Source organism: Orycteropus afer, unplaced genomic scaffold, assembly GCF_000298275.1.
Source record: "Orycteropus afer afer isolate SDZICR_OR568_19922 unplaced genomic scaffold, OryAfe1.0 scaffold00014, whole genome shotgun sequence".
In the NCBI taxonomy this organism is placed as follows: domain Eukaryota; kingdom Metazoa; phylum Chordata; class Mammalia; order Tubulidentata; family Orycteropodidae; genus Orycteropus; species Orycteropus afer.
Genome location: NW_006921601.1, coordinates 16,607,986 through 16,620,446, shown reverse-complemented (window position 1 = coordinate 16,620,446; position 12,461 = coordinate 16,607,986). Strand labels below are relative to the sequence as shown.

Genomic DNA, 12,461 nt, shown 5'->3' with positions numbered 1-12,461 from the left:
TCTGTGTCAACTTGGCTGGGCCTGGTTGAGTGGCTGGGCAGCTGGTGGTAGTTATTCCCCAGGATGAGACTGGCAATCAACTCCATGGTGGGATCTACCACAAGCAGCTGAGTAGCTGCTTTAGGGATGTGGTCTGCTTCTTGCATATAAGCAGCAGTTTGGGGAATGGTCTCTAGCTTATGGGATGCTGGAACCCTGCATGTAGTTCGTGTCATTGTTCAGCAGTGTGCCATGCTCTGCCAACCTTGGAACTTTCAAGGGACTTGAATTAATGGCCTGCCATGTGGTTTGGTAACACAGAGACTGTGCCTTTTTACTTTCAGCTTTGGGCTTGTCAACCTCAGCAGTCAGCAGCTGAATGAAGAAAAGCTTCCAACTTCAGTGGGCCAAGAGTGGGAGGCAGAGCTGAAGCTCAAAGTTGAGTGGCTTTCACCCAGCCCTTAGAACCTGGCACTTTGAACTTGGACTTAAAGCCTCCAAACTGTAAGAGAATAAACTCCTGTTTCTTCAAGCAATCCCATTTGTGGTACATTCTTGTCAGAGTGGCACTAAGTAACCAGAACAATGAGTATAGGGTATATCTTTAGCCAATCTCTTTTGATATATAAAAGAGATTAAACAAGCTGGCTGAGATGCAGAGATGGGTGGAAAGAGATGCCAAGCTACACGTAGATTCCAGAAGCAGAAGCTCAGAAGAGACAGCGTTCCTCCAGAGCCAACAGAAAGCCTTCCCCTAGAGCTGGCACCCTGAATTCAGAATTCTAGCCTTCTAAAATGTGAGAAAATAAATTTCTGTTTGTTAAAGCCGCCAGTTGTATTTCTTTATACAGCATTAGATAACTAAGACACCAGCCATTGAAAACTGTATGGAGCACTGTTCTAGTCTGACACATGAGGTCGCCATGAATCAGAATCAACTTAATGGTAACTAGTTTAACTTTGTATTCTTTTTCTTTAAGAGGGCTTCCTCCCCATCCCTGCTTCCAATCCTGTAAAAGCTTCCAGCCTCACCACCCTGGACACCCTATCCCTCAGCTATCTGCTGCCCTGAAAGGGCTAGCCCTTTGATGCACTCACCTTCCGGTTGAAGCGGTCAATGGTGACCTGATGTGCCAGGTGAGTTACATTCAGCATCACCAGACAGAATGGGGGCCAGTTCAGATGCCCCTGTAGAGAGAACCCCATTCATCAACCTGGAGCCCTGTCCTGCTTCCCCTGCCAAGTGAGCAGGTGCAGCAAGTGTGAACACACTCCACTCCCCGCTATGCCAGGGGCAGCCATCAGAGCTATGCAGATGGTGCACAGAGTCCCATGGAACATTTCTAGCTCCACAAGACCTCACAGGAGCCCAAGGGGGTAAAAAAAAAAAAAAAAAGGTTGCTTCCTTCCATCTGGCTCATGGAGCTTCCTAGTAGGCGATAACTTACAGCTGGCCTCCAGTGACCAGAGCACACATCCTGGGAATGGTGTCCCCACTCCTCTATACTTCAGCACCTTCCCACTTTGCCCTAGGAAACTGGGACAATCTGGGAATAGCACAGGCCGCAGAAATGGCCAGGAAGTGGTGCACTCCACTCAACCCTTTCCCCATGGGCACCTATGTCCATTCCAGGAGACTTTATAGGGAGTGCCTGTGGGGGCTTACACTGTGTCCTTGCCTCTGGCACCCCCTGGAAAACCAACCCACTTCCCTCCAAACCTCATCAAACTTCTAGGCACCAGAAGGAAGGGAAGCAAGGCACAGTCACCAGGTTGGCACTTTTGCAGTCGAGGACGTGGACAGTAACCATTTCATCTGGGCTCTGGCTGAGGATGTAAATGGCCTCCTTGAACAGGGCTACATGGCTTCCATCAAAAGTCACAAAGCTCAGATCAGGGAAGATTGAGCACCGACCTGGGGAGTGAGGCAGGGGACGAGAAGAGGTCAAGGCTCCCTGGGCAGGTTCCTGGACCCTTTCCTGGGTGACGCAGTGGCACTGAGGGTTGGAGAGTCACTCAGGTCAGGGGTTACACTGAGATCAGAAGTCCCATGGGAGGGGTCTTTAAGGTCAGGCTTACCGTGAGCTAGGGAGCATACAGATCAAGGGTAGGGGTCCCTCCAGGGTAGGCACATGGGGAGGACAAGAGAGGCTGTGGCTGACACCAGGACTCACAGGCACACTCCCAGATGGGGCAGCAGTGGTCGCCACCCACTCGCACAGCAAGGCCCAGGACCCCACAGCGAGGAGGTGCAGCACTCTGGGGACAGTGCTGGGATTGGTTCACACGGATCAGCTGGCCCTCCAGGCAGATGTGGCGGACACAGTCCTGCTCAGCGATTGGCTGGGGACATAGTGAAGGGACTGCCTGAGTTCCCACCCTAGAGGCTACAGCTATTCATTCCACCTTACCCTGCTCCTAGGTCCTGAGGTTGCAAGATCCCTCTCAATGTGGGTTCTAGCAGAGCAGAGGACCTGGAGGTAAAACTACCAGGGAATAATGCTCTCACCCTCTATCTACCCAACAAGCCATCCTAGAGTCTGAGACTGGCTCAGGGTGAGAATTGGAGACCAGGGAACTGATTCTCTGAGACCTCTGCCTATCTGCCTGAGCTGTGCAGAGAGCTCTGGGGACAGAATGTACACTCACTAGCTCATACTCATAGAAACCCAGGTACAAGCACATACATACAGACAAATACAAACACACTCACTGCCTTACAACTGTATGCATCACACATACAATATACCACATACGGGTGGCCAGAACCGTCACAAGTCACTCACAACACAAGTATCAGATGTGTTAGCCTCAGTGTCAGTTGCCAGCGCCTCAGCCAGACTCTCGGAGATGCTCTGGACTGGGGCCGAGCGCCCAGACTGCTCAGTGGTAGCCTCACCCACAGCCTCCACTGGGGGTTGAGGTCTTGCCGAGGTTCCATGGGCCTCTGCCAGCTGAGGGAACAGAACCAGTGAGCTTTCCCTGGAGGCAGTCCTGGCTGAGACACCGCTCATGGGATAGGATGTGGGCACTGATGGCACCGTGCCAGCCTGGGGGCCCTCAGCCTCAGTCACCAAGGCAGCAAGAGTGTGGGCTACAGCAGACATGAGCTCTGTGGGCCCACCCAGGGCAGAGCCGTATGCTGAGGTGGACAGAGACACTTGCTTGGATAGGGTGGCCATCTTCTCTGTGGTGCTCTTTGCTGAGGCAACAGATATTGTGGAGGCTGCCCCTTCGGCCACGGCTACAACTCCAGAGGTTGGTAGTGTGGCTCCCAGAAGCAAGCCTGGAGCTGTGCCTGTTGTCTGGGGGGCTATATGACTGGGTGGGTGTACCTGGGCCACAATAGCTGGGCTGAGAGGCAGGGCTGGGCTGAGTGTCTGAGAAGGTGATGGTGTGGCAACAGTCAGAGATGTGACCTGCTGCTGGAGTGGAGAGGTGGTGACAGAACCTTTGGGACTGGGTGTGGCCACTGGAGCAGATGTGCCCACCTTGGCCAGTGGCAGGCTGGTGTCAGGAGGCAGGCCAGAAAGGAGCTGGGATGGCTGAGTTGAGTCCAGAGACGCAAAGGCTGTGGCACCTAACCCATGAGCAACTATGGGCACACTGGCAGCAGCTGGGGTCCCCAGGGGCAGAGCTGGAGGCCTGGTGGCTGTGGTGGCATGCTGGGTAAGGAGGGGAAGGGAAGTGGTGAATGGACTTGGCTGTGGCAGGTCCATAGGCTGGCTGTGCCCAGGTTCAACCTTCTCTGTAGGTGGCACCACCTCCACTCTCCTTGTTGTGAAAGGGCTGACAGGAAACTGCTCTGCTAGTGTTCTAGCTATGGGTGGGGGGCTGCTGGGACTTGAGATATTCTGCACTAGGGTGGACTGGGGAATACCTGTCCTGTTTGTGACCTTAGTTATTGCAGGTGTCAGCAAGGCTTTGTGAGATTCTGGAGAGGTGGAGGGCCTGGAGGTCACTGCAGGGGAAGCTCCAGGCCTGGAGGAAGGACTTGCTGGCACCTCCGGGCTTGGGAAGGGCTGTAGGGGTGTTGTCCTAACAGGCAAAGAGCCATGGCTTGGGACTGTCACAGCTTTGGTCAAGAGTGGAAAGCGAGGTACAGGAGGTGAGCGGGAGGAGATTGTGACGTTGAGGCTCTCTGTGAGAGTCACAGTCACCCTGGTTGTCTCCATGGCCCCAGGCCCTGTGCCAGGTATGGGTTTCTGTGGTGAAAGGTGGAGGGATGAGGACTCTGGGGTGTGGAGGGTGGGCAAGTGGCCAGCAGTCACTCCCTTGCTGGCTAGAGCCTCTGTGGGATGGTCAGGGAGGTTAGACACAGTGAGTCCCAGTGGTGGCTGCCGAGTGGACACAGTGGAGCCTGGAGGCAGTGTTGGCCCCTCAGTGGTTGCTGTCAGTGGGCTCAGAGCTGTGGTGAGTGGGGTAGCTGTAGGGAGGGGTGGTCTGTGGGTGGGGGCCCTGGGAGTTTCTTGTGGAAGATGCAGCTCCTGGACACTGGGAGTGGCCAGCTCTTGACTGGGAGGCTGGGTCTCATTGCCAAGGGCCTTTGTGGGAATCAAAACCACTGGTTCCACACCTGGGGAAGACAAGAGTAGAAGTTCAGACAGGTAGGGGACTGCTGCCCGAGAGGGTCATCACCATGCAGGGTTGTGATGAGGGGCTTGCAGACTGGCTCCCTAAGTAAATTGGGGGGCAGCCTATCCTGGCCAGTCAGGCTGCTCAACCAACCCAGGGGCCTCTGCCACACAGTGTTTGATGACTTCAGAGAGGCCAGCAGGTCTGGACTTTGCCCCAGACCTCAAACCCTGAGCCCAAAGCCAAGAGATTCAGCTCTGTCTGGTTGCCCTGTGCTCTCGCTTATGACCCTAAGTCAGAACCTTCCCCACTCTGGGCCTCATTTTGTCTTTCAGTGAATGGAGTGAATGGATCAGACTGGGTCCCTGCCTGCTCTAACGAGTTCTCATTTCAGAGGATCCCTATGCCTACCCTGCTTCCCCAAGGCTCTGGGGGCTCTGCACAGTGACTAGTCAGTAAGGCCTGGGGAGTTAATGGAAACAGAGAGAGGAATGAGAAGTCCAGGCCACTTACAGTCCTCCAAGTAGACGCATCTCTGTGTGACTTCATCCAGGACCTTGGATGCGGGGCATACAGGGACACAGCCTTCTACCCTGAGGACAGCACAGGAGGCAGGTTATGGTCTGAGATGTCAACAGGGTCATCTCCCCTTATCTGGATGGAGCATGGGCTTTGTCTTTTCTTAATGCACACACGTGTATGTACACACTCACATGAGCCTCCATAGAGACACCTATACACATGTATACAGGAACACATTATCCAAATATGTATGCTGCACACTCCTGCAGAGGAACTCACACCAACAGGGAAACACATGCAAATAAGGTTTAGATATGTTCACACTTGTGCATATACTCATATACGTTCATGGGTGTCTCCACATAGGCACATTCTCACTCCAAGTAGGCAGGACTCAAAAATATTCACACATATACATATAAATATACATAATAACCCCACCTCCACACACACACACAGATAAGCATCAGTGTGGACACCCTTATGCATACACAGTTGCACAAAACACCAAACATACACGACTCACACATGTATATATGCACAGTTTTATGTAGTCCATGCATATTTGTACACACACACAGCGCTCAGTTATATGACATCATCCACAAATAGATAGCACGTATGTCCATTTAAGGCACAACTACCCTTGTACACACATCCCCATATATATAACACATGAAACACACACATGTATGTGAGTATAGGCATCCCTGGGTTATGAACATATTCCATCCCTAAGTCCATTTTTAAGCCTAATTTGTACTAAGTTGAAACAGTTAGGTACAGTTTGTATCTAACATCAGTCAGATGTTTGTCTTAGTCTATAGAGTACCTTTCTATGGATAAAAACATTAAAGAAACACTTCCAAATGCACTAAAACATCTTCAACGTAATAATCACTAATAATTAAAATAACGTTTTGATGCGTGTCACAAATTAGCATTCCTTGTTATTATGAACCACTGTATATACCTTGAGTTTTTAATATATAGGCTTTATGGGGGTTGGTTTGTAACTACGAGTCATATGTAAGTCAGACATCAAAACCTGGGACTGCCTCAATGCACTCTAATGCATATGCTTACAGACTACACATAAGCCCATTCTCACATCCCTACAAGATGCATACAGATATGCTCAAACTCGTGGGTGCATACCCCTTGACTCCATGTTAAGAGCCCCTTGTCACCCCTGTCACCTTACCTGGGCACATCCTGGCAGCTGGCTGCCTGTGGGTCCCGGCAGGTTTGGAAGCAGGGGCTGGCACAGGCATCATAGCGCCACTCACAGATAGGGTAGGCAGCCCCTGAAGACTTTGCATCTGGAAAAGTGACCCACCTCAGTGTCCCAAGACTGAGACTGAGCACCAGCTCTAGGTCAGGTGCCAGAGCACAGAGGCAATCCCAGCTCAGCCGGTGCTCTCCCTGCCCCGTGGAAGAGACAAATGGATTCATGCAAGAAAAGTGAAGAAAAAGTAAAAATAAAAAATGAATCCAAGAGGAAACTGTATTTATGACAGTTGAGGTTAGTGCCTTATGAATGAGGCCATAGGAATTTGGTGTGGGGGCTGAAGACTAGGGGGAGACACAGAGGAAGCAGTTGGAGCTGGGCCTTGAGGGGTGGCTGTCTTAGTTCTCTAGTGCTGCTGTAACAAAACCACAAGTAGATGTCTTAACAAACAAGAATTTATTCTCTTACAGTTATGGCCAGAAGTCCGAATTCACAGTGCCGGCTCTATGGGCTGGGTGAAGGTCCCTCAGCCTTGGGCTTCAGCTCTGCCTCTTATTCTAGTCCCACTGGAGCTAGAGGCAACTAAACTGTTGGCTGCTGAGGCTGACAAAGCCAAGGTCAGGAGGTGAAATGGCAAAAATCCCAAGATCAGTAGAGAAAACAGTAAGCTACTGGTTCAAGTCCAGGAACTGGAGATGAAGACTTGGCCACACACAGGATCTGGATGGGCCAAAAAACTAGAGACCTTTCTCAAAGCTTTTCCATAAACACTGGAAGCAGGTCACACCTCGAAGGCAATTGCCCTTCAACTGATTAGGTGCTCAAAACACATTCTACCATGGAGGTAATTATAATCCCATCATGTGGAGTAACTACATCCAATAACTACAGGCAAACTACTCAAAACCACAACCCAGACAAGCTGACACACAACCGTAACTACTACAGTGCCCAAAGAGGAAAGCTGGACCTCTGGTCTCTTCCTGAGGCTGCCCCACCACCTGCCCCTCGGGGACCTCAGTGCCCAGACTCGAATTGCATCCCAGGACTCAGCCACCTCCCCCTTGGCCCACCCCTGGCAAGGCTGCTGAAGCCCTTCATGGGGAGTAGGAGGTACCCCCTTGAGGGGTGGGGTGAGGCATCAGGATAGTCCCTTTCTCTCTCAGCTCAAGACCCTGCAAGCCATCTGCCCTTGACAGGGAAGGGAGCTCTTCCCCAAGTCCTGCCCTGCTCTGTCCTTTCTCTTTCTAGAGGGCCTCCCTGAAGCAGCCTCCTTGTAAGTTAGTCTTAGACTTGGAAAGGACAGTTTGTCTGATCACTGCCCTTGTTGCCCATATTAGCTGGGGCAAATAGCAATAATATGAACTACAAAAATAACAACTCATAGCGACCCCCTCCTTGGGTTTCTGAGGGTTTCTCAACAGAAGTAGATTGCCCAGTCTTCCTTCTGAGGAGTGGCTGATAGGTTTGAACTGTCAGCCTTCTGGTTAGCAGTCAAGTGCCTTAGGTACTACACGACTGGAGTTCCTAATAATATTAATAACAACAATAACAACAATTATAGCCAACACTTAAATTGCATCAAGTACATACTAAATATTTCATATGTATTTACTCGTTAATCCTCACAACAATTCTATGAAGTAGGCACTATTATTATCCCTATTTTGTAGATGAGGAAAGTGAAGCATAGAAGATGCTGGGAAGATTAAACTTCTTCAGGGAAGACTTTCTTGAAACAGTTTCTGAGACCAGTGTTTTCGTAAGTAAGGACCTTCAGAGAAAAGTCTATGGCCCGTGGGGGCCTTCAAGGCAGGCAAGACCTTAGACCACCTCAGCACGAGAGACCACAGACTGAACAGGGAGGCATGACTAAACACGTGGGGCAGCTCCGTGCTGCTGCTCCATCCACATGTCCTAATTGCTACACTGCTTTTGTGAAGAATCCCATTTTTCTAAGATCCTGGAGATCAGAACCAAGAATTTACATTTGAGGAGCACCTACTATGTGTCAAAAACCAAAAAACAAAATACCAAACCCACTGCCATCAAACTCATAGTGACCCCCATTGGGTTTCTGAGGTGGTAAATATTTACGGAAGTAGATTGCCCAGTCTTGCTTCTGCGGAGTGGCTGGTGGGTTTGAACCACCAGTCTTCTGGTTAGTAGTAAGATGCCTTAGGTACTACACCATTGGAGTTCCTAATAATAATAATATTAATAACAACAATAACAACAACTATAGGCACTGTGCTATCAGAGCTCCTTTACTATGTGTTAGGCCCTGAGATATAGTCATTCCTCACAACAACCTTGTGAGTAAATGCCCTCACTTCACAGGTGAAGAAACAGAGTCAGGGAGATGAAAGTCCCCCTCCAGGTGCCAAGGGCTAGCATAAGACTTTGTATCCAAGGCCATCTGGCTTCAAAGCCTGGGCTCATAACACTGCCCAGTGCCTTTGAGAGAGGAACACACTTATTCCTAACACGAGCAAGTTTTGCCTTGTAGACAGATCTGTTTTAGGTGGGGTTCAGTAAACAGATGATCACTGAATGTAAGGAAGAACTTGCCCAGTCATGAGGATGGGGTCGGGGAGCTGATAAGATGAAGAGGCTGGCTGGAAAAACATATGTGGACATCTAAATGGACCCATTTGCACAGCACAAGATGCCCCTACAGGTACAGACATACCTGTGCACAAGCAGGACAGAAAGATCAGGCTGAAGCAATAAAGAAATGATGATTACTTCCGCAATGGTCAGAAAAAAAAAAAAAAAAAAAAACTCACTGCTGTTGAGTCAATTCGACTCATAGTGATCCCTCCTTGGGTTTTCAAGAAGGTATCACTATTGAAGCAGATTGCCCAGTCTTCCAAGGAATGGTTGGTGGGTTTGAACCGCCAGCCTTCTGGTTAGCAGTCACATGCCTTAGGCACTATACCAGTTAGAGAAAAAATACTTTAGCGATAGACCCACCTGATAGGGGATGACAAGGCCCTGGAGGCTCCTGGCCTTGGCTGAGTCAGGGAGCTGCCCCATCAATCCCTAGGGAGAGGGGGGACTTGCTGACTCTTCAGGACCCTATGGCCCCAGTGGGCAGTCTTTGAGCTCATGAAGCAGGCATGTGTTTCCCATCAGCAAGAAACCTGAGCCTCCAGCTACGGAAGCTGTGGCCAGGACTGCTCTCCCCCTCACTTCCACAAAGGCTGTGGTATTTTTAGATCATGTAATTGGCCAGTGTCAGGAGACAGGGCCCGGGAAAGGGCCTCCAGGAGCTGGCTGGGCCCCATGCTGCACTTTCCAAGGCTCTCCAGGCGACCAACATGAAGGTTGGGCCACCTCCCACCTCAGGAGTGGCACCACGTGGCCTCCCTGGCCAGGATAGTGAGGATGCTGTATTTAGAAAGAAACTGAAAGGCTGAAGTGGGAAGAGGGCAGGAAGAGCAGTTGAGCAGAGAGGCAGAGGGACCAAGGGTGACAGTAGGGTGGATACCTACCCAAAAGGTGGAAGAGCATGCTCTGGCGGAATGCCTCTGTGTGTTCATATAGCCGCAGGACCAGTGCAGGGCCTGATACATAAAGGAAGGATCCAGGCTCTGCCAAAGACTCCAGAGCCACCAGGCCTGCCTGCCATGGCCCTCGGTGCATCGAGAAGGTGGCATGGTGGTAGAAGGTATCACTATCCTGCCATTTAGCTAGCTCCAGAGATCCGTTGGTTGTGGCATGAAGGAAGAAGTTGGGTCTGTCAGCTGCTTCCAAGGATACTACATCAGGGTCTGCAAAGGGTCACAAGGGTAAGGTCAGCACAGCAAGGGGTCCAGAAGGGGCTGGAAGGCAATATCCAGGCAAAAGTCTGCACTTTCAATGACTCATGATGCAGGTTAACTGGGCCCTACTTCTCCTTGCCTGCCTCCTCAGCCCACCTACTTCTCCTTCTGCCTGCTGGTTGTTTCTCTGCTTACAACTTCTGCTTGACATGTTGTTGTTGAGTTAATTGCAACTCATAGTAATCCCATGTGTGCAGAGTAGAAGTGTCCATAGGGTTTCCAAGGTTGTAACTTTTCAGAAGCAGATCACCGTGGCTTACTTCCAAGGTGCTTCTGGGTGGGTTTGCACAGCCAATGTTTTGATTAGCAGTCTAGCACTTAACCATTTGCACCACCCAGGGACTCTATGTTACTTACTGCTTGAGTTAGTGGAGGATTAAAGTCATCTTAACAGATGGGGCTTAAAGCTAGACCTTGAAGATGCAAAGTCTTGAGTGCTGCTTTTCACCTTGAACATTCACATGACTTTTATCTTCCACTGTCTACATTTGATTTATTTTTTAATTGCTCTGAGAGTCAGCAAGGCATAGTAGTTAGGATTAAAGGACTCTGGGGCCAAAAGGCTGTCTCCTGTCACTAATTACCTATGTACCTTGGGGGTAAATTACTAAATCTCTCTGAGCTTCAGTACTCTCATCTGTAAATTAGGAAAATAAAAGCATCCACTTCCTAAAATCACCACTATTCTGTCAGTTGTCATACTGTGATGCTGGAAGCTATGCCACCAGTTTTTCAAATACCAGCAGTATCATCCATGGTGGGGATATTTTAGTGGTGAATTCAGACTAAGACAGACTTGGAAGAAGAACCTGGCAATATACTTCTAGAAAAATTAGCCAGTGAAAATCTTATGAATAGCAGCAGAACATTGTCTGATACAGTGCTAGAAGATGAATCCATCAGGTTGGAAGGCACTCAAATTTGACAAAGGAAAAGCTTTCTCCTCAAAGTAGAGTCAACTTTAATGATGTGAGTGAAGTAAAGTTTTTGAGACCTTCATTTGCTGATGGGGTATGACTCAAAACAAGAAGAAACAGCTGCAAACATCCATTAATAATCAGAATGTGGAATTTATGAAGTATGAATCTAGGAAAATTGGAAGTTGTGAAAAAATGAAATGAACACTGAAAGATTGGTATCCAAGGCATCAGTGAGCTGACATTGACTAGTATTGGTCATTTTGAATAAGACAATCATATGGAAACCAAAGGAAGGGTTGCTATGAGTCAGGTTCAACTTGATGGCACATGACAACAACAACAACAAAATGGTCTACTATGCCAGGAATGACAAATTAGAAGAGGAACAATATCATATTCATTGTCAAAAGGAACATTTCAAGATCAACACTGAAGTACAACACTGTCAGTGATAGAATAATATCCATATGCCTACAAGGAAGACCAGTTCATATGACTATTATTCAAATTAATGAACCTATTAAAAATGCCAAAAATGAAGAAATTGAAGATTTTTACCAATACCTGAGGTCTGAAATTGATCAAACATGCGATAAGCATACATTGATAATTACTGGTGATTGGAATGCGACAGTTGGAAACAAAGAAGAAGGGTAGCTTTGGTGACACAAAGGACACTGGAGATCACATGATAGAATTTTGAAAGACCAACAACCTATTTATTAGAAATATTTTTTTCCCAACATCAATGGTGACTATATATGTGGACCTCACTGTATGGAATACACAAGAAATCAAATCAACTACATCTGTAGAAAGAGATGATAGAGAAGCTCAATATCATCAGTCAGTTAAAGTTGAAGTTGAAGAAAATTAAAACAAGTCCACTAGAGTCAAAGTACAAGCTAAGGGCATCCCACCTGAATTTAGAGACCATCGCAAAAAATATATTTGTTGCATTGAACACTAATGACTGAAGACCAGACAAGTTATGGGATGACATTAAGAGCATCATACGTGAAGGAAGCAAAGGGTCATTAAAAAGAAAGGAAAAAAAGAAAAGACCAAAATGAATGTCAAAAGAGACTCTGAAACTTGCTCTTAAACATATGGTTGTTGATCCAGGACTTCTGGTAAGATGGCAGAATAGGCAGACAAGCTACACAGACCCTCTTCAACAAAGAAAAGATAAACCAATTGACAGAAATACAGAAGATAATCCTGGAGCCCTGAGCTTTGAAAGAAAGTATACAGAAGTGGATTAGGCACCAACTAGTGGAAAAACCTGAATGAAAACAGTGAGTACAGAGACACACAGAGCTGCAGACTGTCAGCTACTCTGACAACACCAACACCATTTCCAAGTGGTGTTGGGACCTGAGAATTGACCTAAAGATCAACCCTGGT

The 12,461-nt window shown here is 48.4% G+C and overlaps 1 protein-coding gene across 1 annotated transcript in view; it reads right to left on the bottom strand.

Moving 5' to 3' along the window:
* The window catches only part of OTOG (otogelin), a 91,865-nt gene that overhangs the window by 23,912 nt on the left and 55,492 nt on the right, over positions 1–12,461 (bottom strand). The window contains exons 33-39 of the mRNA XM_042782786.1: positions 9,805–10,083; positions 6,281–6,398; positions 5,068–5,147; positions 2,766–4,555; positions 2,154–2,322; positions 1,749–1,894; positions 1,078–1,167 (exon numbers count right to left, since the gene is read on the bottom strand). Coding sequence (XP_042638720.1) covers positions 1,078–1,167; positions 1,749–1,894; positions 2,154–2,322; positions 2,766–4,555; positions 5,068–5,147; positions 6,281–6,398; positions 9,805–10,083 — 2,672 coding nt within the window. The remainder of the gene's footprint in view (positions 1–1,077; positions 1,168–1,748; positions 1,895–2,153; positions 2,323–2,765; positions 4,556–5,067; positions 5,148–6,280; positions 6,399–9,804; positions 10,084–12,461) is intronic.